Here is a 21315-nt window from a genome sequence, read left to right as displayed (position 1 = left end):
TTCCCAGTACATATTCATATAAATGTCATCATCGAGACACGATTTTGCACCCAGTTTTAAGATTCAGCAGACCACGACCCTGCAATAAAATAGTCCAAGAATCACGATCAGCTGTCAAAATATATCCTCTCCCCCACTCCTCGCAACTCGACTGGGAGAGCTGTCACTGGCTGAGCCTCCAATAATCTTACGTGGGCTACAGGGACAAACTGGACTACTTCTGGAACTTATTTTTCACTTCAACCCACATTTGTGGACCTTTACTGTGTGTTGGTCGCTATCCTGGGCCCTGAGAACACAGACAAGAGTAAGAAATGTGATGACTGCTCTTGAAGAGATGAAGTGTGAGAGACATCAAGTGAGAAAGACAAATATGTCAACCAGAGGCTGCAAGCTTGTTGCCTGAGGACCAAATATGGCTCCCAGATGTGTTCGGCTTGGTTTATCCATGCTTTTGGATAACTTTGAATCAACACTTTTACATTGGCAAAGTTCATTTTTTTAACAATTCAAGCTTCTGCATTCTCTTGAAAGCTTGAAAAATCTGGCAACAGTGGGCAATGCCCCCACATGTCAACAACAGGCTGAAGCTGAGTGGCAACTGCTCCCTCTTACCCTAGTCCCCACCACGCCCTAATGCCCTTTAAAATACCCAGTCAGTATTTGCGTTTGTGATGACTATTATAAAGGAACAATTCCAGGCCTACGTAGGATCTATTCTAACTGAGATAAGTAAAGAAATACAGGACTCTCACATGCAGGCAGCAAGGATTTAAGTTGATAAGTGGTCTGAAGAACAAGATGATGGTGGGAATTAGGTCTTCAAAAGATAAAATTCATGTGAGCCAAGAAGTTCTAGATATCTATCCAAAGAAAATAGCTGAAGAAGTTCACTAAAATGTATATATAAGGATATTCATCAATGTGTTGTGTAAAATAGGAACTGAAAACAACCTAAATGTTCACTCTGAAAGCATGATTTAACATAGCACAACCAAAAACTGATTCCACAGCCCCCAAAATGGTACAGTCGATCTACATGTAGCATAGAAAAAAAGTCTGTGATATATTGTGAGGCACAAAGAAAAATCTCACCAAAACAGCGTGTGTGGGATTATCCAATTTTCAGAAGAAAAAGACCCTCCCAAAAAAATCTACCAAAAAAACAGGTGTGTGTATTTATATATGTTTACATATATAAATGTCTGGAGGTGGGATTATGGGCCACGTGGATACATTTTCCTTTCATATATTCACATTTTTCTCTATCATACACATTGTTTAAATGAGGGAAAAAATTAAATTTCACCATGAAAAAACCATAAGCTGTGGAAGCACAGACCAACAATGGAGAGTGATTGACAGTCATCCATGATCATAAAACTATTTGAGTTTTTAAAAGATTAGAAACCAAAAAATCTAGATGATGCCTATGCTTTCTAAAAAAAAAAAAAAAAAACCTACATGCTCCAACACCAAAGAAAGTCCTTTTTTAACGACCTGATCTTGAGTTTTGAATTCTTAACCAAGTCACACAGACTTAAACAGGCTGATAGTTGGAGGAGGAAATGAACAGGCTCTCCCTATCAGATGTAAATTCCAACGCTTGGCCAAGAATCCAGGTGGTAAAATACTGACTCTATTTAAATCAAGCCAAAGTGATGCCTTCTGTGGCCGCGTTACATAAGCAATAGGCTCCATCACTGCACACATCTGGTCAGAATAAAGGCCCTCTAAGACCTTCAACACAATTAATTCAATATTTTCCCGACAGTTCAAAATGCTACAACAACTGGCAGACAACCATTTTAAATCATCACAGAAAAGTCAGACATATGGCTAAGTATATTTAATATGCTTTAAAAATAAGCCGCGGATCTTCGAGCCAACGAGATCTTAGGCAAGAATTTTTCTTATTTATTTAAAAGTTATGCCTACCCATTACCTCAAAAGAATTCAATTCAAAAGTGATTGCTTGAGTACCTAGAGAGGGCAGAGATTGCAAAGAGACATAAAACAGGGATGCTGCTTTCAAGAATTCAAGAAACACATAATCCAGTACAGGAGACAGAAGAGCAAATCTACATTACAAGACACTATTGTGACTCTTGAAATCATGTTGTGTGTGGGGAAAAAGAAAAGACAGAGAGAGCACAGAGGAGGAAAGAATCAACAGTGTTGGTGAGGGAGATCAGGGAAAACAGAAGGAGAAGGCAAATAAGCAGAATTGCTTGAAACTATATAGCAGCACCCTCTGTGTTCTGGCCAACAAACACTTTGGGAATCCTTTTTTTTTTTTTTTTAATTTCTGGGACTCTCTTTGGTGGCGTCACCAGGCATGGTATGCTGTCTCAGGCAGCAATATTACAGCCTAACAGAGGTCAACACACTTCTAGTGTGGAAACCTGGGATAAGGATTTTGGAACCAGGCGGATCTGAGCTTGAATCTCACCTCTGTCAGCTGCCTGGAGGCCAGGATAAATTACTTGACCTCTCCAGCTGATTTTCTCAGGGCTAAAATAAGAATGACATCCTCTACCCAGGTAAAAACCTAACCGGGGTCTCAGGGACATGTCAGAAGATCAATACATAATAGTGATTACAGTGATTAGTTTACTGCTCCTATTTCTGATTCTCCGTCTCAACCATGAAGTTATACCTTAGAGAAGAGTTTTTCAGTCTCAGCCTTAGTGCCATTTGCGGTTGCACACCTCTCTGCCATGGGGGCTGTACTGTGTAGGAAGTTTAGCGGTATCCCTGGCCTCAGCTCCCTCAACGCCACTAGCACTCCCCCTTCCTGAGCTGTAACAACCAAAAATGTCTCCAGACATTGCCAAATGTCCCTTGGGGGTCAAAATCACCCCCAGTTGAAAATCACTGCTTTAGAGGAAATCATTGATGGGTCTTCACTTCTCAACTGAAAGTGAACATGGCTGCTATTAGGTAGGTATTGCAGTAAGCACTATTTACACGCCAAGCAGAGGACAAAGTATTTTGCATACGTTTTCTCATTTAATCCTCACAACCACCCTATGAGGTAGGTATTATTCTCATTTTCAACCAGAACAACTGAGGTTCTGGGGGGTTAACATGCCCATGGTTCTTCAGCTGGAGTTGGACCTAACCAGCCTGACTCCAAACCCTTATAACACCAAGTCCTACTGCCTCCCCAGCCTTTCCTGATTTGGGAGCCCAGGTATGGGGCCAGGAAGATCAGAGGACCTCAGTGTCAAGTTCTCAAGGATCACCCTTGCTGGTACTGCCCTGCCCAGGACCTCCAGGGAGTAAGGAGAGGACCTGTCCTTCCTCTACACATTACTGAACCTGGGTCCCGATGACGATCATTAGAATCAATTCATCACCAGTGACAACGTAGAAGTTCAGGCAGGTCAGACCTCTACCACACGGTGAAATCTAGAGGTTTCCTTCTGACTTGTCTGAACTAATCCAGTCTCAGCCTTTTTAAATAGTGGCATCTGAATCAGGCAGGAAAATGAGGGCTTTTTCTAGACTTGAAAAGCTCTCCAGGGAACTGTGTACCACAATCTCTGTCTCTCAAGAGATTCTTTCTTCCCTCCCAAGTGCTTTCCAACAGGGAACATTCAAACAATAACAGAAGCCAATATTTTGTGGGCGCTCAACACGTGCCAGGCCCTGTGCCGTGTGGTTTACCTCAATCTCCTCATTTTATTCCTCCATCAGCCTCAGGTACTAGGTATCATTATCTCCATTTGCAAGAAAGAGGGGAAGTATCTCGCCCTGAGTAACCCAGCTAGTAAATTGAAAAGCCTGGTTTCTAACCCCGATCAGCCTGAGTCCAAAACCTGCCGATCTACAACACATCAATAAATGGATACTTGTGGATTATCTTACGAGCGGCACTGCAGGCCTGTTAACACTGTATATGGCAATACTTGTGAAACATGGCTTGTAATCAGGGCATAATGGCCTTTTAATTGCACCATCATGCCACTGTCCATAAAGAGAGCTTCGAGTCTCACAATGGGCTGAAAGACTAGCCTTATTGTGGAAAACATAACTGCATTCCGTTAAAGGCGCACACTAATGGCTCTGTTGGCAATAGGAACGGGGCTGACACCTTAGCCGGGAGGATGTAATTCTCTTACGTAACTCATTCTCACCACACTGCAGATGGTAACAGGAAAAGTCTATACACACAGCTTATGGTGCCCAGAAGAACATCTCACAGTCCGCTGGAGGGTGACAGAGTGTGCAAAGTTCGCTGACAGACTCAGCATGGTGCTGCCTTAAATCCCTAAAATAAAGACCATTTGAGCCCGGCCAGCAACACTCACTGTCTTCAGGAATATTCCTAGATCAATCAGTGAAGCTCTATTTAGCCCAAGTCATGGACTGCAAATGTTAAACCCTCATCAAGTTTAATGCGATCCATCACAAAGTACCTACATTTTCAGAGACTTTCAAATATCGGAATTTTCAGAGGCAACCGAGCTCAGGAGAGAGTTATTCTAGTTCTAAATCTGACAGTGGACGTTCAAGAAATACTGGAGCAATTAATATGCATCAGGCACCATTCTCAGTACTGGGATCAACAACAGCCCTGCCCTCTCGGAGCTTATATTAAAGAAAGAGAGACAAAACAAGGAACTTAGTTATTTTGAAATGATCGACATATGATAAAGTAAAATAAAGCAGAGGAGGGAATAGGGAATGACAAGGCAAGTGGGAAAGACTTGAAGTTCGTGAGAGAGTAAGCCTCCCAGGTGTCCAGGTCGGGCCAGGAGGCCACGGCCAGGGAGAGAGAAGACAAGCCACAGGACAGATTGTGAGTCACTGGGAGGACTTCCGTTTCCCCTCAGAGAAAGGGACTAGAGAAATGATTGTATGTAATGGATTACTCCATACTTTAATCACTTGGCTATAAAAAGAGAAGATTACTATTTAATCATAAAAGACATTGTTCAGAACTTCCTGGCGGTCCAGTGGTTAGGACTCGGCGCTCTCACTGCCGGGGGCCTGGGTTCCATCCCTGGTCGGGGAACTAAGATCCCGTAAGCCTCGAGGCACGGCTAAAAATAAAATAAAACAAAAGACATTGTTCAAATTATGTTTGCTACGTGCCTTCAGAAAGGATGACATCCAGAACACGCTGGACCCTCCATGGGCCACTATACTATAAAGCAAAAGTCAGCATCACTTGCTTGTCCTTGACATCATGGGGGTTCAGCTGTGAACACACCAAAACAAATTCACCAGACATACTATATGGATGTCGACATCCATAGGGGTGCAGTAGAGCAAAGCGCCAATATTTACCAAGGATTTTTCAAGGTTATAGATCTCACATATGAGCTGCATAAAGACAGGCAGGAAGGCAGTAACCTACTTTTTTAGGATATGAATGTCAGCCCTTAACGAATTTGACAGCCTTTATTCTCAGTGTATACAAAATCAGTATATCCTGTTACACATATATACAAACTCAAGGAAGGGACCACTAACATCAGAGACTGGTGTTTTGCATTAAATAACCATCGTTTATAAAGCAACATCCTTCATGTAAACCCTTGTGGTAAGGAGATGTCAGAATGTTTTCTCTTATAAACCACTTAATTCCCCTTGGTGGATATCATCAATTCTGCCATCCGAAACTAGCTGGGTAATGAATGCCAACAAATGCAGTGAGCCAACTGTATGCCACTGCATCATAAGGTCAAGCTAATCTATTTTTAAATAACACAGCCATTGGCAAAGGGAGGCCTCCAGAAACAATGGACATGTTGGGTTGCCTGTCCTTGCATTATTTTTTGTAAAAGCCATAGAATGTTCCACAATGTAACCTAAAAATATCCTTCAGAGAGTGATCTTTTGGCAGCAAGAACAAAAATAGATTGATTTTTGAAAGTTTAAGTTAAAAAAAAAAAAGACGTAAACACCAAGCACAGTTTAAGAGCAAGAGGGGACAAAAATCAGACTATTTTCTGTAGCAAAGATCCAGTTTGCTGTCAGCTGGAAACACTGTACACAGGGACAATGCTACAAGAAAATGGAGGTAACGTGTCATTCTTCTCGATGCTGACATAGACCAGGTCCCGCATGAACAGAAAACAGAAAAGCTCCTCATCATCCTGCTTGCTGAATGAACATCTGAAATTTCACTTCTTAAACTCCACCTAGAGTCAACAGGCAGAAATACTTAAATACAGTTCATTAAGCCTTGTCAGTCATTTATTTATTTATAGCTCGGTATAAATTATTAGACACTGAGAATCAGCTGATTGTAAAATCTGGTGATGAGAAAATGAACATATTAGGATCCTAAATGACAAGAAATCAAAGACGAATAGGGAGGAAAGAAGGAAAGATGTGCATGTCCTGGTCTGCACTTACCATCCGAATAAGAAGCAACAAGAGAAAATTCATTCATGCAGCCAACAAATTTTAGTGAACACCTATGACTTGCCAGGTACTATTTTAGGTGCTGGGAAATAGAGGGGTGAACAAGTGAGATAAACTTCTTGCTTTCATGGACCTTACATTCCAGTGGGAAGAGAGACAGACAATAAAGAAGCAAAAGAAGAAGATAATGTGAAATTACACGGTTTTTTTTTTCTAATATATAAATTTATTTATTTATTTATGGCTGCTTTGGGTCTTCGTTGCTGCACGCAGGCTTTCTCTAGTTGTGGCGAGAGGGGGCTACTCTTCATTGCGCTGTGCGGGCTTCTCATTGCGGTGGCTTCTCTTGTTGCAGAGCACGGGCTCTAGGCGTGCGGGCTTCAGTAGTTGTGGTGCGCGGGCTCAGTAGTTGTGGCTCATGGGCTTCGTTGCTCCGTGGCATGTGGGATCTTCTCAGACCAGGGATCGAACCCGTGTCCCCTGCATTGGCAGGCAGATTCTTAACCACTGCGCCACCAGGGAAGCCCAATAATGTGAAATTATGTCAAAGCTTTGAAACACAAACCACGATGAGGGGATGGCATGTGATCCAAGGCGCTATCTTATATGGGGTCAGTGGAATGGTGGGGCCAGCTCCTACTGGCTCTGGAGAACCAATTACATGCATCTCTTCCCAACTCCAGTGATGCTACAAATCAGTCTCCCCTCCACCGGAGCCGGCTGTTAAGCCTTTAGCAGCACACCATCAGATGAGAAGGTCTTTCTGAAGAGACACTAAGGAGAGGAGTCAATCTTGTGACCATCCTGGCGGAGTGTAGGGGCGGGGAGGAGGCAGAGAAAAAGCAAGACCGGAGACCCCGAAGCAGAATTCACAGGAAACTAAGCAAGACATGGAGCTGTGTTTCAAAATGAGAACAGAATTATTTTGTTACAGAGCTGTTGTAATATATTCCAACTGGTCAAAATAAACACACAATGTCAAAACAAAACCCAGAAGGGCACAAAGAACTATATTCAATTGTATGTGGTCCTAAGTCCCTCATTACGGTGAGGGGAAGGGTCTGGTGGTGGTGTTGTGGTTTTTAAATTGTGTCTTATTTATTGCCTCCATTCTGTCTATAAAAAAAGTGGAGGGACAGTTTGGTTCCTGGGTAATTTGCAAAGCCACAAAATTCACTTACAAAAATATGTAAGTGTGACCTATAATATTACCAGTTTGGGAAACTACAATCACACCCTTCTAAACTTTTGGAGTCTGGGTTATTCAGGGAATCTTAGCATTTTAGGAGCTCAAAGGATCTAAAAGGATACATCTACTTATTTTAGGTATGAAGAAAGGCCCAAAGAGGTGACTCACCAGAGATGACAGCACTAGTGGCCTAGCCTGTTCTAGAACACAGATCACCTGCCCCCCTCGATGCCATATTTTCAATGCAGTCCATACCCTAGGCCAGTGGTGCTCAAAATTGAGCATGCATCAGAGTCACCTTGTTAAAAACACGGCACACGCTCCACCCTCCTAAGTTCAGGTATCAGTAGGGCTGAGGCCTGGGAATCTGCATGTTTAACCAGTTCCCAGGTGATGTTAATACCACTGGTCTGGGGAGCCTACTTTGAGACTCAATGACCCAGGAACTAGAAGCATGGCTTTTGAAATCCAACACGGCTGAGTTCCAGCTCTACTTCACCCACTTGTATGACCCTTGGAAAAGCCACCCACACTCTCTGGACCTCAGTTTCTGACACGTGAGTCCAGTTGAGAGGAATAAAGAACAAAATGCCCATAAAGCACTAGCTTAGCCAAGGGCCTGGCACTTCCTAAACCAAGTGCTCAAAAAATACTAGCTATATCCTAGAGCTAAGCTTCCTTAATTGTAGTAGTTCCCCCTTATCTGCTGTTTTGCTTTCTGTGATTTCCGTTACCCACAGTCAACCACGGTCTGAAAATATTAACTAGAAAATTCCAGAAAAACACAAAATCATGTTTTGTAATTGTACACCAGTAGCAGGATGAAATTTCCCGCCTTCCCCCTCTGTCCTGCCCAGGACATGAATCATCCCTTTGTCCAGGGTATCCTGCTACTAGTTATTTAGTAGCTCAGTTATCAAATTGACTATCCAGGTACCGCAGTGCTTGTGTTCAAGTGACGCTTATTTTACTCAATAATGGCCCCAAAGCACGAGAGGAGTGATGCTGGCAGTTCGGATCTGCCCAACAGAAGCCGTAAGTGCTTCCTTGAAGTGAAAAGGTGAATGTTCTCGACTTAATAAAATCGTATGCTGTGGATGCTAAGATCTACAGTAAGAATGAATTTTCTATCTGTGAAATTGTGAGAAGGAAAAAGAAATATACAGATTGTCAACAAACACATGAAAGAATGCTCAACATCATTAATCATTAGAGAAATGCAAATCAAAACTACAATGAGATATCATTTTACACCGGTCAGGATGGTCATCATCAAAACATCTAGAAACAATAAATGCTGGAGAGGGTGTGGAGAAAACAGAACCCTCCTGTACTGTTGGTGGGAATGTAAATTGATACAGCCACTATGGAGAACAGTATGGAGGTTCCTTAAAAAACTAAAAATAGAACTACCATACGACCCAGCAATCCCACTACTGGGCATATACCCTGAGAAAACCATAATTCAAAAAGAGTCATGTACCACAACGTTCATTGCAGCTCTGTTTACAATAGCCAGGACATGGAAGCAACCTAAGTGTCCATCATCGGATGAATGGATAAAGAAGATGTGGCACATATATAAAATGGAATATTACTCAGCCATAAGAAGAAACGAAATTGAGTTATTTGTAGTGAGGTGGATGGATTTAGAGTCTGCCATACAGAGTGAAGTAAGTCAGAAAGAGAAAAACAAATACAGTATGCTAACACATATATATGGAATCTAAGGGGAAAAAAAAAAAAACGTCATGAAGAACCTAGTGGCAAGACGGGAATACAGACACAGACCTACTAGAGAATGGACTTGAGGATACAGGGAGGGGGAAGGGTAAGCTGTGACAAAGTGAGAGAGTGGCATGGACATATATACACTACCAAACGTAAAATCGATAGCTAGTGGGAAGCAACTGCATAGCACAGGGAGATCAGCTCGGTGCTTTGTGACCACCTAGAGGGGTGGGATAGGGAGGGAGGGAGGGAGGGAGATGCAAGAGGGAAGAGATATGGGAACATATGTATATGTATAACTGACTCACTTTGTTATAAAGCAGAAACTAACACACCATTGTAAAGCAATTATACTCCAATAAAGATGTTAAAAAAAAAAAGAAATATGTGCTAGTTTTGCTGTCGTACTTAAAACTGCACAAGTTGTAGCCATAGTGCATGATAAGTGCTTAGTTAAGATGGAAAAGGCAATAAATTTGTACAGTAAGATATTTTGAGAGAGAGGGAGACCACATTCCCATAACTTTTATTATACTACATAGTTATAATTTGTTCTATCTCATGTTGTTTTTAATCTCTTACTGTGCCTAATTTGGAATGTATCACCCACAGATAAGGGGGAATTACTGTACTTTTCCTCTTTTTCTACACTAGAATGGCTAAAGTTCAAAAGACAGACCAGGTCAAAGATTGGCAAAGACGTGGCAGAACTGGAACATTTACAGCAGCTTTACTCATAATAGATGAAAAAATAAACAGTCCAAATGTCCATTGACAAGCAAAAATATAAACAATCTGGTATATGTATGCAATGGAATACTACTCAACAGCACAAAACAACCATGATACACACAATATGTGAAAAAAGCCAGACACAAAAGAGTACACATTGCATTATTTCATTTATATGAATTTCAATGACAGACAAGATTCATCCATGGTGAGAAAAATCAGTCAATGCCTCTGGAAGAGGTGGCGGGGGACTGACTAGAAAGGGACAGGAGGGAAATTTCTGGGGTGATGGAAATGTTCTGTATCTTGATTTGGGTGAAGCTAACATGAGAATATACATTTGTCAAAACCCATCAAACTATATACTTAAGATCTGCACATTTTATTACAGGTAAATATATACCTATAGTATGTATAGTACATATATATGCTTTATTATATATATAAAGTAACATATTTTATATAACATATATATGTATTTGTACATTCTTTTTAGGCACTTTTGTGACAAAAGACTGTCCTCTCCATTTAAAATGAATCAACTCTAACCTGGTAGATCCATTTAGCTTGATTCTTTCACAATCCAGTCCTGCTTCACATAATACCATTTGCTGCAGACTATTTTGGTCTGTGCATCTTTTCAGAGAGTTGCCATGAAATAGAAACAGCAGAATCTTCTCCCACAAGAAGACCGTGACATTTTCATACAGACAGCACCCAGAGTGACGCGTGTCCCTGGTAGTGGCTAGTTCAAGGTGCAGACAACACAAAAGTAACATTTTCCTTTACCATGTACCAAGTAGAAGCCTATCTAATATGATTAAAACACAGTAATGAAAGCACAGGAAGAGCAATTTCGTAGTATAATTTAAATCTTATTCTCAATATAAAAGAGAAGGCTGGTGAAATGCTTTCTAGTGCCGTCTTTCTGTAATGAAGATGTTAGAAGAGCTACCTGTGCCTGTGTAATCATTACAGGAAGTAGTAGCTTTTACACTGTGGTGGATTCCAGGCCATTCAAGCGTCCCCATCCATATCTTTATTCTATCCCATTACAAGAAGAACAAGTAGATTTGCCTACACATATTCACACACACACGTTCTATGAGCATTCCTACGGAGCACACAGAATAGTTCCGGGTGAAAGGAAATAAGATGGGGAGACACTACAGTTTCCTTCGAACCCAGAGATACCTGACTCCAAACACACTGTGTTAGCTGACCAACCCTTCCAGACTGCCATGATGAGGTAGCCCTGGGACGATACCTCCCAATCTTTGGTAACTGATGGAGGGAGGCTCAGCCACATGCAGTAGCTTGCACGCTGAGAACAAGCCCCCACTGGACCCATTAGACACCAGTAGACCCCCGCACAGGATATGCAGGAACTCCTGCCGGTCCTTCCACCAGCCCTTTCTCCAAAATGCCCCTGCACGGCGACCAGCAGCTGATCCCATCAAATGCTACAGTATTTTCTCTACAGTTCTATCAAGTCCTAGTAATCCAGGTACTGGTATTAACTTCATAATTCAGGTTCCTGACACTAAAAGCTAGACTTAGAAATAAATAACTGCCCCAATTCACTTTAAACATAACAATAATAGCTAATCTTTATTGAGCACTTACTATGTGCCAGGCACTGTTCTGCACCCTTTCTGCTTATTAGTTTATGTGACACAAGAAAGCCAGTTTACAGATGAGGGAGGACACATTCTCAAGTGAGGCAAGGTGATGGACCTCAAGCAAAGCTGGGGAGATGTGCAATGAATGAGCCACAGTCTCTCCCTTCAATGAGCTTACCACCTTGTATGGAAATGAGGGGAGGGAACTAACATAGTTCAGAATAAGTAAAAAACTACAAGATACACCTTTAGGGGAGTTCAGAGGAAGAAGGATTTGTTCATCTGGGCAGGATGCCTGAGGGCTTCTTGGAGGAGGTGTGCAAGCGGACAATGAGGACATAAATGGAAGGAGCTTTCCATAACCGTCAGTCCCTCAACTCCCAAAGCTACCAAAAGGCCCAGCTCTTCTCCCTGTCCCCCTCCTCCATTTCATCTGGAACGGGCCTGTTTCCAAAAGAGGACTAGCTCAGCCCAACCCTTCTTTCCTCTGACACATTCCTCCAGCTGCTGCTTGCCCTTCCAAGCCTGCGCAGGCACATATGGGAACTTTTCACCAGGGCTCAACCTGGCGCTTTCACGGGGGAGAACCTGCGTCATGGTGCATGGTCGTACAAGGGCTCCCTTTAAGGGAGTCCAGTCCTTCTCTATTGGACTGTATCAGGGACAGCCCCATGCCTGCACCGAACTAAGATGTAAGGGGCTCCCCGCCCCCACCAGCAGCCATCATAAAGGTCCTCTCCGGGCTTCTGAGAGATGAATTTGCTTCCACTCCCTCCTCTCAAGTGCGCTCCTCGGGGCTCCCACGGTCATTCCCTCACCGCTTCCTCCTCAGTGCTTAAGGCTCTGCAACAAGGGCTCAAACCCTCACTCTTGGCATCTCTGTGACCTTGGACAAGTAACTGAACCAACATCAGTCCCAGTTTCCTTATCTGTAACATGGGGTTTATAAGAACAACTCGTTCTCAGAACTGTTGTCAATCAGAACAAGATAGTGCAAGGAAAGCATTTTACATAGAGCCTGGCACGTAGTAAGCTAACAAGAAATAGCAGCTATCACCATCATCACAGGGATGATGACGGTCTTAGTGATGGTGATGGTGGTGATGTTGGTGGCAGTATAAACTTGGGCTTGAGTAGCACTGAAATACCCTCTCCATTCTCTCCCCCCACCGCCACCCACGAGCCTGGGGCCGGGCCACACGGTCGAGACACATGCGTCATCCTGCTGTGGGGTGAATGCAGGATCTTCAGGCGGCGGGCTTTGGAACTGCCAGGCGGTGAAGCCCGGACTCACCCGGGCGGTCGCGGGTGACGCTGATTTTCTGATGGAGGAAGCCCAACAACCAAAGACCCTCACCTCCTTCGTACCCATTCTCCAGGTCTGAAAACAGACAAGTGGCCAAAGAACGCAGCAACTGCGCCTGCTGCAACACTCGCCCAGGGAGTCAGGAGAGCGTCCACGTTGCCCCTGCCAACTCTCCTCCAGGTGCAGGCAAGCTGTGCTGCACTTGGTGGCGGAGATAACAGGTTGGCAAACCAGGACTGGGAAAAATCTCCGCGCTTCCCCGCGCAAACCCAAGCCCCTCTTCCCAATGCAGGTGAGCAAACAACCCACAACCTCTCAACAACTTTGTATATTTCACTATCACAGGGCGCACGGCCTCAACTTCCCCTCTAAGCCGCATTCGCAGGAGAAAAGCGGGAAATCGAGTCGGGGGGCGGGGAGAGCCTCCGCAGGCCGATCCCCTTTTCTGGGGGCGCCTCCCGGAGGCGCGTCCCGTCTTACCTTGTCTGACGGCCCTGAAGGTGACGGCCTCCTTGCAGCTGTCGATAACTCCCAGTACGTCATAGCGGGGTAAACCGGACACCCGGATCCCCTGCACCTCCAGAAGCAGCTCCCCCTCGCCCAGCCGAGGGCTCTGGCCGCCGCCGGGAAGCCCCGCCGCCTCGGCCGCCGCCACCGCTCCGACATACGGAAACTCTCCGTTCTCTGCGCCCCCCAGCACCGTCACCCCCAGCTCGCCCTGGGGTCCCCGCTTCACGGTGCATTCGTGAACCCTGCTAGTCCAGTGGTTCTTCTTCTGGATCACTTTCGACATGATGACTTACGCCCCTCCTCCCCCTCCCAAAAAAATAACAATAAAATGAGAGACAGGTGCCTTCCACAGCACAAGCCCCCAAGCCCACACTGATTCAAGGGAGAGACATCTCCCCTCAAATAACGCAACGGGAGAGAGAAACTTGGCAGACTCGCTCCCTGCACACACTCGCGCACTCAAGCCATCATAAAACAAACTTTCTGGGCTTCCCCGCGAGCCCTGCACAGGCGCCCGCGAGCTTTGTTTGCATTCCGGTGCTTCTAGGTCCACGTTCCGGCGCCTGACCGTGCTCTCCGGGACCAGAGTCCACTCTGCGCCGCTTGGGTTATTTTTTTCCTTCCTTCCTTTCTTTCTTGCCTCTTAGAAATGCGGTGTCTCCTCTTTGCCTCCCGCCTGGCTCGCCTTTCCTCGCTGGCGGGCTGTTCCTGAGGGTTAGGGAAGCCCTTCCAGCCAGTTGCTGGGAGCCCTGGATACGCGGTTGCGGAGCGCGGCAGGGGGGGCGGGGGGGCGGGGGAGAGGGACAGGAGGGAAGTGCCTGCGTCCCCTTTAAACAGATACAAAGGCTCGGCTTGTTTTGTTACAGTTCATTCTATTCCGCGCCGCCGAGCGCAGCGGCCGGCAAGAGGAGACGCGCGCGCATGCGCCCCGCGGCCGCCTGCCGGCCGGCCCGCCCCACCCCGCCTTCCCGAAGGGAGAGATTCCAATGTGCTTCCCGTTGGGTCCTAAAGCCGCTCTAGCAGAAGCAGGCAATTTTCCCCCCCTTCACACACCCCTCTTATTCTTCCTTTTCTTTCAGTGCCCACGCCTCGACAAATCCCTTTGGGAGTTTGCGGGATGCGCAAGTGTTTTCCTCCAACCGTTTGCAACTTTTGAAAACATAGGCAGTCTGGCTTTGGCATTTTAAAACCGTTTCAAACAGGTGGGGGTTGGGGAGCCTCATACACTCACCCTGGCGCTCACACTCACGCACACACGCACGCACTCACGCCGCCCTAAGCTTCCTTACCGCCCTCGGCCAGTGGCTGGCCCCGCTGTCGGTCACCGAGCCCGCACTGTCTGCCGCCCCCCACCCCCGCCCCCGGCCGCATTTCCATATAATACGCAGTACCCGACCCCGAAGCTTCTGTCCGCCGCCTGCACAAAGCCCTCGGGTTCGGCTCCTGGAGTGGGGTCTGCCCGTGGGTCTGCGATCCTGTGGAGGGGGACCGTGAGTGTACCCTGGGTCTCCCAACTGGGATCCCTGGAGAGTCACACGCTCACACACACACACACACATACACCCTTACACTTTGGGGCCAACTTTTTTGGACACAGGGGAAAACTATAGGTGAGGGAAAGAAGCCAAAAGGCAAGAGGGGGTTCGGGTCTTCAACCGAAAAGGGGTCTAGCTCTTTAACTCTCTAGCCGGGAGAGACTTCTGGAGCCATGCATCTGTCTCGGGCTCAAGTTCCTGGCTGAGCTGGGCAGCCTTTGGACCCGCCCCAGGGCCAGGAGATAAGGATCACTTCTGGGTCTGGGATCTGCACCCGAGTCCTGGCGCCCGCGGGGGCGTGGGCGCGGCAGCCACCTCTCGGAATTCGCAGCCCCGGGGACTGAGGTAGAGCCAGTTTCTATCCCTGCTAGCTTTCGGAACGTGCTCGGGGGCTGCGGACAGAAAGAATACCGTGCACCGGCAAGGCTGCACTCCCCACATACTCCCCAACTGGCCTGGGCGATAGTCTCCCAAACATTTTCTTTCCCTCAGTGATTTATAACTTGTTTATTCATCTTTGGTCACAGGAGAGATTTCAAGTGCTAACTAAGGGAGGTGATTGTAAAGGACTCAGAAAGAATGTGGTGCTGCAGAGGTCACGGTTGAGAGCCGGGCTCTGGGGTTTAGGTTCCCACCGGTCCAATCTCTGTGTGACCTTGACCAAGCGCCGGGACCCCTCAGAGCCTTCGTTTCTCCCTTGTTAAGTAAGTATAACAATACCTCACAAGATTCTTGGGAGTATTACAGGGAGAACACTTGTAAAGTGGCATATAATGAAAACTTAGTAGTATTAGTAGTAATAGTAGTAGTTGGAAAAATTAGGAATCATTTGGGGTTTCAAGTTAGATGATGATAATTCCTCCTCTCCTTTCTAAAGCTTAAAATATATAGGCATACATTTAAATATTTTAAAGCACTGTTTGTAGGGTGCTATTCTAAGCCAATATAAATGAAAGAAGAATGTTGCTGTTTCTCTCTTGAGATATCCAGAACTGAAAAATCCTATTGCCTTGTAGTATTTGTAAAAAAAGGAAGTGGCCAGTTTTCCACGGCTCTTCTTGGTGAGGGAAACTTTGTCTTCAGCCTCTTTTCCTGGAAGATACCCATTTGTTTCCAACTTGACTGAATCAAGATGAGTGAGAAATTCAAAAGGTTCATTCCCAAGCCCAAACACAGATCTAGCCAGTCAGAATCTTAGGGATGGGTTCTATCATCTGGACTTCTAAGGTTCCCCTGAAGTGGTGCTGGTATACAACATGAAGACCACAAGTCTAGCATCTTGATTCCTGAGCATTTTTTACATCACAGACCCTTTTAGGAGAAGAAATCTGTGGTCCACATCTTCCTGTAGAGTGTAAGCTCCAGGAGGGCAGTGAAGTTTGGTTTACTGATGCATTCCCAGTTCCTAAAACAGTGCCTGGTACCTGGTTAATGCTCAAGTATTTGGTGAGTGAATCCTTCCCCCCAAATGCACATTTTTGTGTAACACCTTAGACTGAAATCACAGATTCCCCTACAAATCACCGGTAAGCTTGACCTTGTATGTTCCTCACTTCTGCAGCCCATATTCTAGGATTGCTTGCCAAGAATTCCCCCACCTGCCTCCAATCACTGGTCCCCTACCTCCTACCTCACTCCCACCTGGAGGAGTCCAAAGGATGGGCAAGACCAAGTGGTTTGCGATTCCTCCCACTGGCAGAGCACCACCTTCCCTCTCCAGGATTCCACGTGTTTCTGAGGCTGAGAAGAGGAAAGGACTTGGAATTTAGCCCACTTCAGATTTTAGATGTGGAATAACCCCCCAAAAAAGAAGGGATACCTAAGGGTACAGACAGCAGGGTGGAGAGAGGTATAGAGAGACATATTATCATCCAGGAACATAAAAAGAAGTAATTTGAACCTCCGGTGCAGCTAAGATTGTCAATTTTTCATTAAGTTTATGATATTCCCAGGCTCTCTGCTCCTCCTCTGACACTCTGTCTACTCTGTTTCTCCTGGTGCAGTTCCTATGTCCCAGATTGGAAACAACTTCAAGGCAGAAATCATATCTATCCTTTTCCAACCTTTGAATCCTCAGCACCTAAATCCATGCCTTGAGGGGAGTGTGCACCATACACACTTAATGAATGAATGCATGAATGCCCGGATTAAGTGTGATCTTAAACTGGATAATATATGGCCTTCAACATGAAGCCCATTTAGATGCGGTAGCTAGAACCGATTTATAGATTGTTATTTTGAAAGAGCTTATAGTTATCTTGGAGTATATTTTTCTTGAATAGATGTAAAGTGGGATCCTAGTGTTCTGGCTTCTCTCACTTACGTTGTGACTTTGACAATACATTCCAGTGGACAATATAATGCCATAAAATATCTAACTTGGAGGTTTATCATGTGTGCCAGGATAATTATGTGCATTATTTTATTTAATCACTACAACAATCGTGTGAGGTAGGTAAGACCTTGATTTGCATGAATGACCTTGATTTTACAATTGAGGAAAGTGAAGCTAGGCAAGTAAAGAAACTTGCTCAAGAGCTTGGAAGTGATAAAGCTAGGATGTGAACCCAGAGGCACAAACCAAAGCCCATTCTGAGAACCACTGCACTCTGAAGGTGTAGGATGTGGCCATCCACCATCTAGCATATTTGGGTACCAGCATTCTTTGGCTCCTGAATCTGCCACATAGTGTGTGCATATCAATTAAGTCACCCTGCTATCTCTTCCCTTGAAACTGAAAGAATACAGTGTTCCACTCCAGAATCCAATCTCCAGTTCCCCTTCTGTAGGCTCTGAAGATCGAATAATTTACTGTAATGTAAAGAGGATTAATTTGCAAACATTTCTAAAGTGTTTGGAGATCTGTGGGCTCCGGTACAGGCAACGTGCCAAATGGCCTTATAACTGTTATTGCGGAAGCATTTCAACAGTGAACTCTTAATAAACACAGTGGATCGAGATGAGAAGTAAACTGTGACACAATGAACTCTGCACAGATGATGATTTAATTTTCATATAGCTAGGTGAACTAAAAGGAAGAAAAAAAATCCACAAATATAAATTGTACATTGCTTTTCTTTCTCACAAATAACATTTCTTTTCAAAGTTTTCTAGTTGTGAGTAAGGAAATCATTATTGTAGTCTAAAGTGGTAACTTACCTCCTTTTTCTGAAAATGCGAAGATGGGAGATAAGTTCGTTGGTGTGGGGCAGAAGAGGACATGAAAATTGGTTATCTTTTAGTTTCTGAAGAATGCCATCGAGGCGTATATTATAGACATCAAGGTAAATATTTCGTATTCAAGAAAGATAACTGATGCCAAACTGGTAATTTAGAGCAGAAGATCAACAGAGGAGGTTAAAGCCCTTAGTTCAAATTGAAGGAAATAGACAGGACAACTTTCCAAGTCATCTCCTGGAGAGGCTTTTATGATTCGCTTGATAACTTGTTCTTTTCCTCACAGGGAGGCAGATGGGTTTTTTCTGACCATGGTACCCCTCCCTTTAGTCCTTTCAGCTAGGCAAGAATAAATAAAATGTTAATTCTTGTGACCTTTCAAGACATCACATGTGAACTATTATTTTAATACCCCAGAGGAGGAAGAGAGTTTAATACTGGCTAATGTTCTGGTTCACTTCCATGGGAAAAAAATGAATATTGGTAACTGGAAGATTTGAAATTTGACATTGGGTCCGAGAAAGCAAGAGAAACCAAAGAATTTATCATGGGAATCTCTCCTAAAATTTCCAAAATGTTCAGCTGTAATGTAGCATATCATCCTACATAATTCCACTGAACATATACCTCATGATATTGTTAATTCCTTGAGAACAGGGTGTTTGCATTTTCTTCCTAATAGATATTTGTATCTCTTTTATTTCATCTCCCACCAACTCTATGAAAATATAGTAATTGGAATATGGTAGATGCTTAAATAATACAGGATTTTATTATTGAAGGTGTTCACTCATTATATGTCTTCTTCTTTATTGTATGTTTTTAACAATTTATTGCACGGAAACTGAACTGAATGAGAGAGAAGGAAAATACACGTTGAAATCAAAGATGGAATGCCCATATTTTTAAAAATACCCTAGTAATGTAAGTTGTTGCAGAACAATTTTAAAAATAGGTAACTAAAAAGGCAACATTAAATTTAGTTATTCAAAATTGTATTACCACAAGGGACTTTCCTGGTGGTCCAGTGGTTAAGACTCCACACTTCCAATGCAGGGGGCCTGGGTTCGACCCCTGTTCGGGGAACTAAGATCCTACCTGCCCTGGGGCGTGGCCAAAAAAAAAAAAATTGTATTACCACAAGATAAGCACTTTCTACATTTGGGTGTATCTATCTCCTCCTGGACTTTGGTCAATACAAGTATGTACACGTGCACGCAATCTACTTTCTTAAGTTGTCTCTCTCTCTCCCTCTCTCCCCATTTGGGATTTACAGTTAATTTATGGAATAAAATAATCCTTTATACCTTTTATTACTTACCAATATATCCTCAATTTTCTATTTGTTAAATATAAACCTCTACTGACCACTTTTATTAGCTCAATAATATTCTATTCTTTGAATGTTCCAAAATGTATTAAACCAATGCCCTATTAGTGATCATTTAGGATTCTGAACGGGGCTGAAGTAATTACCTGTATTAGGATGTTTTGGTTGCCAGTGACAGAAACCTAGCTGAACTAGCTTAAGCAAGAAAGGATATATATTACTCCATATAACTGGCAAGAGTAGAGATGAAACTAGTTTTCATCAAGGCTGGATGAAGAGGCCCAAGCGATGCCCTCAGCTTTCTCTCTCCATCTGTTGGTTATTTTTTCCTCTGTTGCCCTCATCCCCTCCTACTACATACAGATTGGCCTTCTCCCGACAGCCGGGAAAGATAGCCACGTGCAACTTACGTCATCCAGGTTTAGCAATCCCAAAATAAAGGAGATTTTTCACTAACAGATGGGAAGAGCAATGAGAGACATTTCAGTCTGTATTAAAGCCTTCAGTTTCAATTGTGGAGAGTAGACGGAGTCTGCCTACTTTTCAGTAGCTTTGAGAATAAACACAAATGAGTCACAGACATGATTGGCTGCCTGATCAAGCCTGGCAGAGTATGTGTGGACTTGAGACGACTCAGGGAAACCTCATTAAAGTGAGTTCCTCTACAAGTTCCGATCGTGGTCGCCTCTTCCACAGTTAACTAAGAGTTCCAAGAATTCAAACGTAGTGTGAGTTTGATTTCAATCGAAACTGCAGTGGTTGGCCCACACATTGGTAGCTATTTTGAAGATATTCTGAAGCTGGCAGTAGTGCAGAATTGTACCCTTTACAAAGGAAGCCAGTCAAGTGTTACACTTGTTTAATACAGATGGTTTGTTAAACTACACAACATCAATTTCAAATATTCTGAAATGAATCTTAAATTTTTCTGAAGCTAAACTAAAAAAGAAAATTAAGTATTCTAAGATGGCCCATGACAGTTGGCAGATTGTTTTCATTCATTTTTTCATTCAACAGATGTTCATTAAATACTTATTTTGTCAATTCCTACTAGGCACTGATGGTACAGCACTAAAAGACATGCTGTTTTTTTGCTGGAGGAAGCTTACCTCCTAATTGAATACTCATTGGATACTGAGACAAGAAAACATACCAGTTCAATAGTGTTGGGTAAGTTCAATGCCAGGGACCCTAGGGTGATCCTGGTGGACATCTCTTTGGGGAGGATTGTAATTCACAAATATGTCTTCAGAAACTAAAGGTGCCATTGTTAGAAGAACTTCTTGCATCCTCCACCTATAATTTATTTTAATAGTATTTTAATAAGTGAAAGACAATGTCCAGTTTTATGATCACATTATGATACTTGAAGGTGTGCTTTATGGAACCATTCACTGAGTTCCCAGATGGTTACAGTTGCCCACAGTGTGAATATATGGTTCCATAAAGGACAACCCTGTCTTGCCACAAAGCCGATCCAGCAAACACTAGGCAGAGTTTTAGAAAATGACTCAGCAATCTGGAATCTGAGCAACCTTGCTCCTTGAACTGTACCATCTTTGGAAAATTGTTCCCCATAAAACCTTGTAGCCAGATGAATGAGGACCCCAAAAAATGTGTTATTCACTTTCCAGATTTAGCACATTCCTGGAATTTTAAACTCATTTTTGTGGACTGTTGCCCAGGTGAGGGGAGGCTTAGCCAAACCGGGAGTGGTTAAGAGCAGCGTCCCCCAGGGAATCAGTGCCCAAATTTGGCGTGCTTGTATCCTGAACATTCCTGACACTCCTGGCTGAGAAATT

At 44.0% G+C, this 21315-nt stretch overlaps 2 protein-coding genes across 23 annotated transcripts in view; one reads left to right on the top strand and one right to left on the bottom strand.

Annotated features, from left to right (window-relative positions):
• MAGI1 (membrane associated guanylate kinase, WW and PDZ domain containing 1) overlaps positions 1–14398 on the bottom strand; it is a 612719-nt gene extending 598321 nt beyond the window's left edge. For 8 of the 22 annotated variants that reach the window (XM_082344637.1, XM_082344641.1, XM_082344642.1 and 5 more), the window contains exon 1: positions 13442–14389. In XM_082344637.1, the coding sequence (XP_082200763.1) occupies positions 13442–13754 (313 nt within the window). In that variant the 5' untranslated portion in view covers positions 13755–14389. Of the gene's footprint in view, positions 1–13441 lie in introns of all 22 variants that reach the window. The other 14 variants (XM_082344616.1, XM_082344636.1, XM_082344619.1 and 11 more) reach the window with 3 other exon arrangements.
• Positions 14399–14854: 456 nt separating this feature from the next.
• The window catches only part of SLC25A26 (solute carrier family 25 member 26), a 301478-nt gene continuing 295017 nt past the window's right edge, over positions 14855–21315 (top strand). Inside the window, exons 1-3 of the mRNA XM_082344816.1 lie at positions 14855–14961; positions 15534–15710; positions 20568–20683. The gene's annotated coding sequence lies outside the window, so the exon portion shown is untranslated. The remainder of the gene's footprint in view (positions 14962–15533; positions 15711–20567; positions 20684–21315) is intronic.

The sequence above is a fragment of the Balaenoptera borealis genome (genome assembly GCF_965194805.1).
Source record: "Balaenoptera borealis genome assembly, chromosome: 12".
Lineage (NCBI taxonomy): Eukaryota > Metazoa > Chordata > Mammalia > Artiodactyla > Balaenopteridae > Balaenoptera > Balaenoptera borealis.
This window is presented reverse-complemented; position numbering and strand designations above follow the sequence as displayed.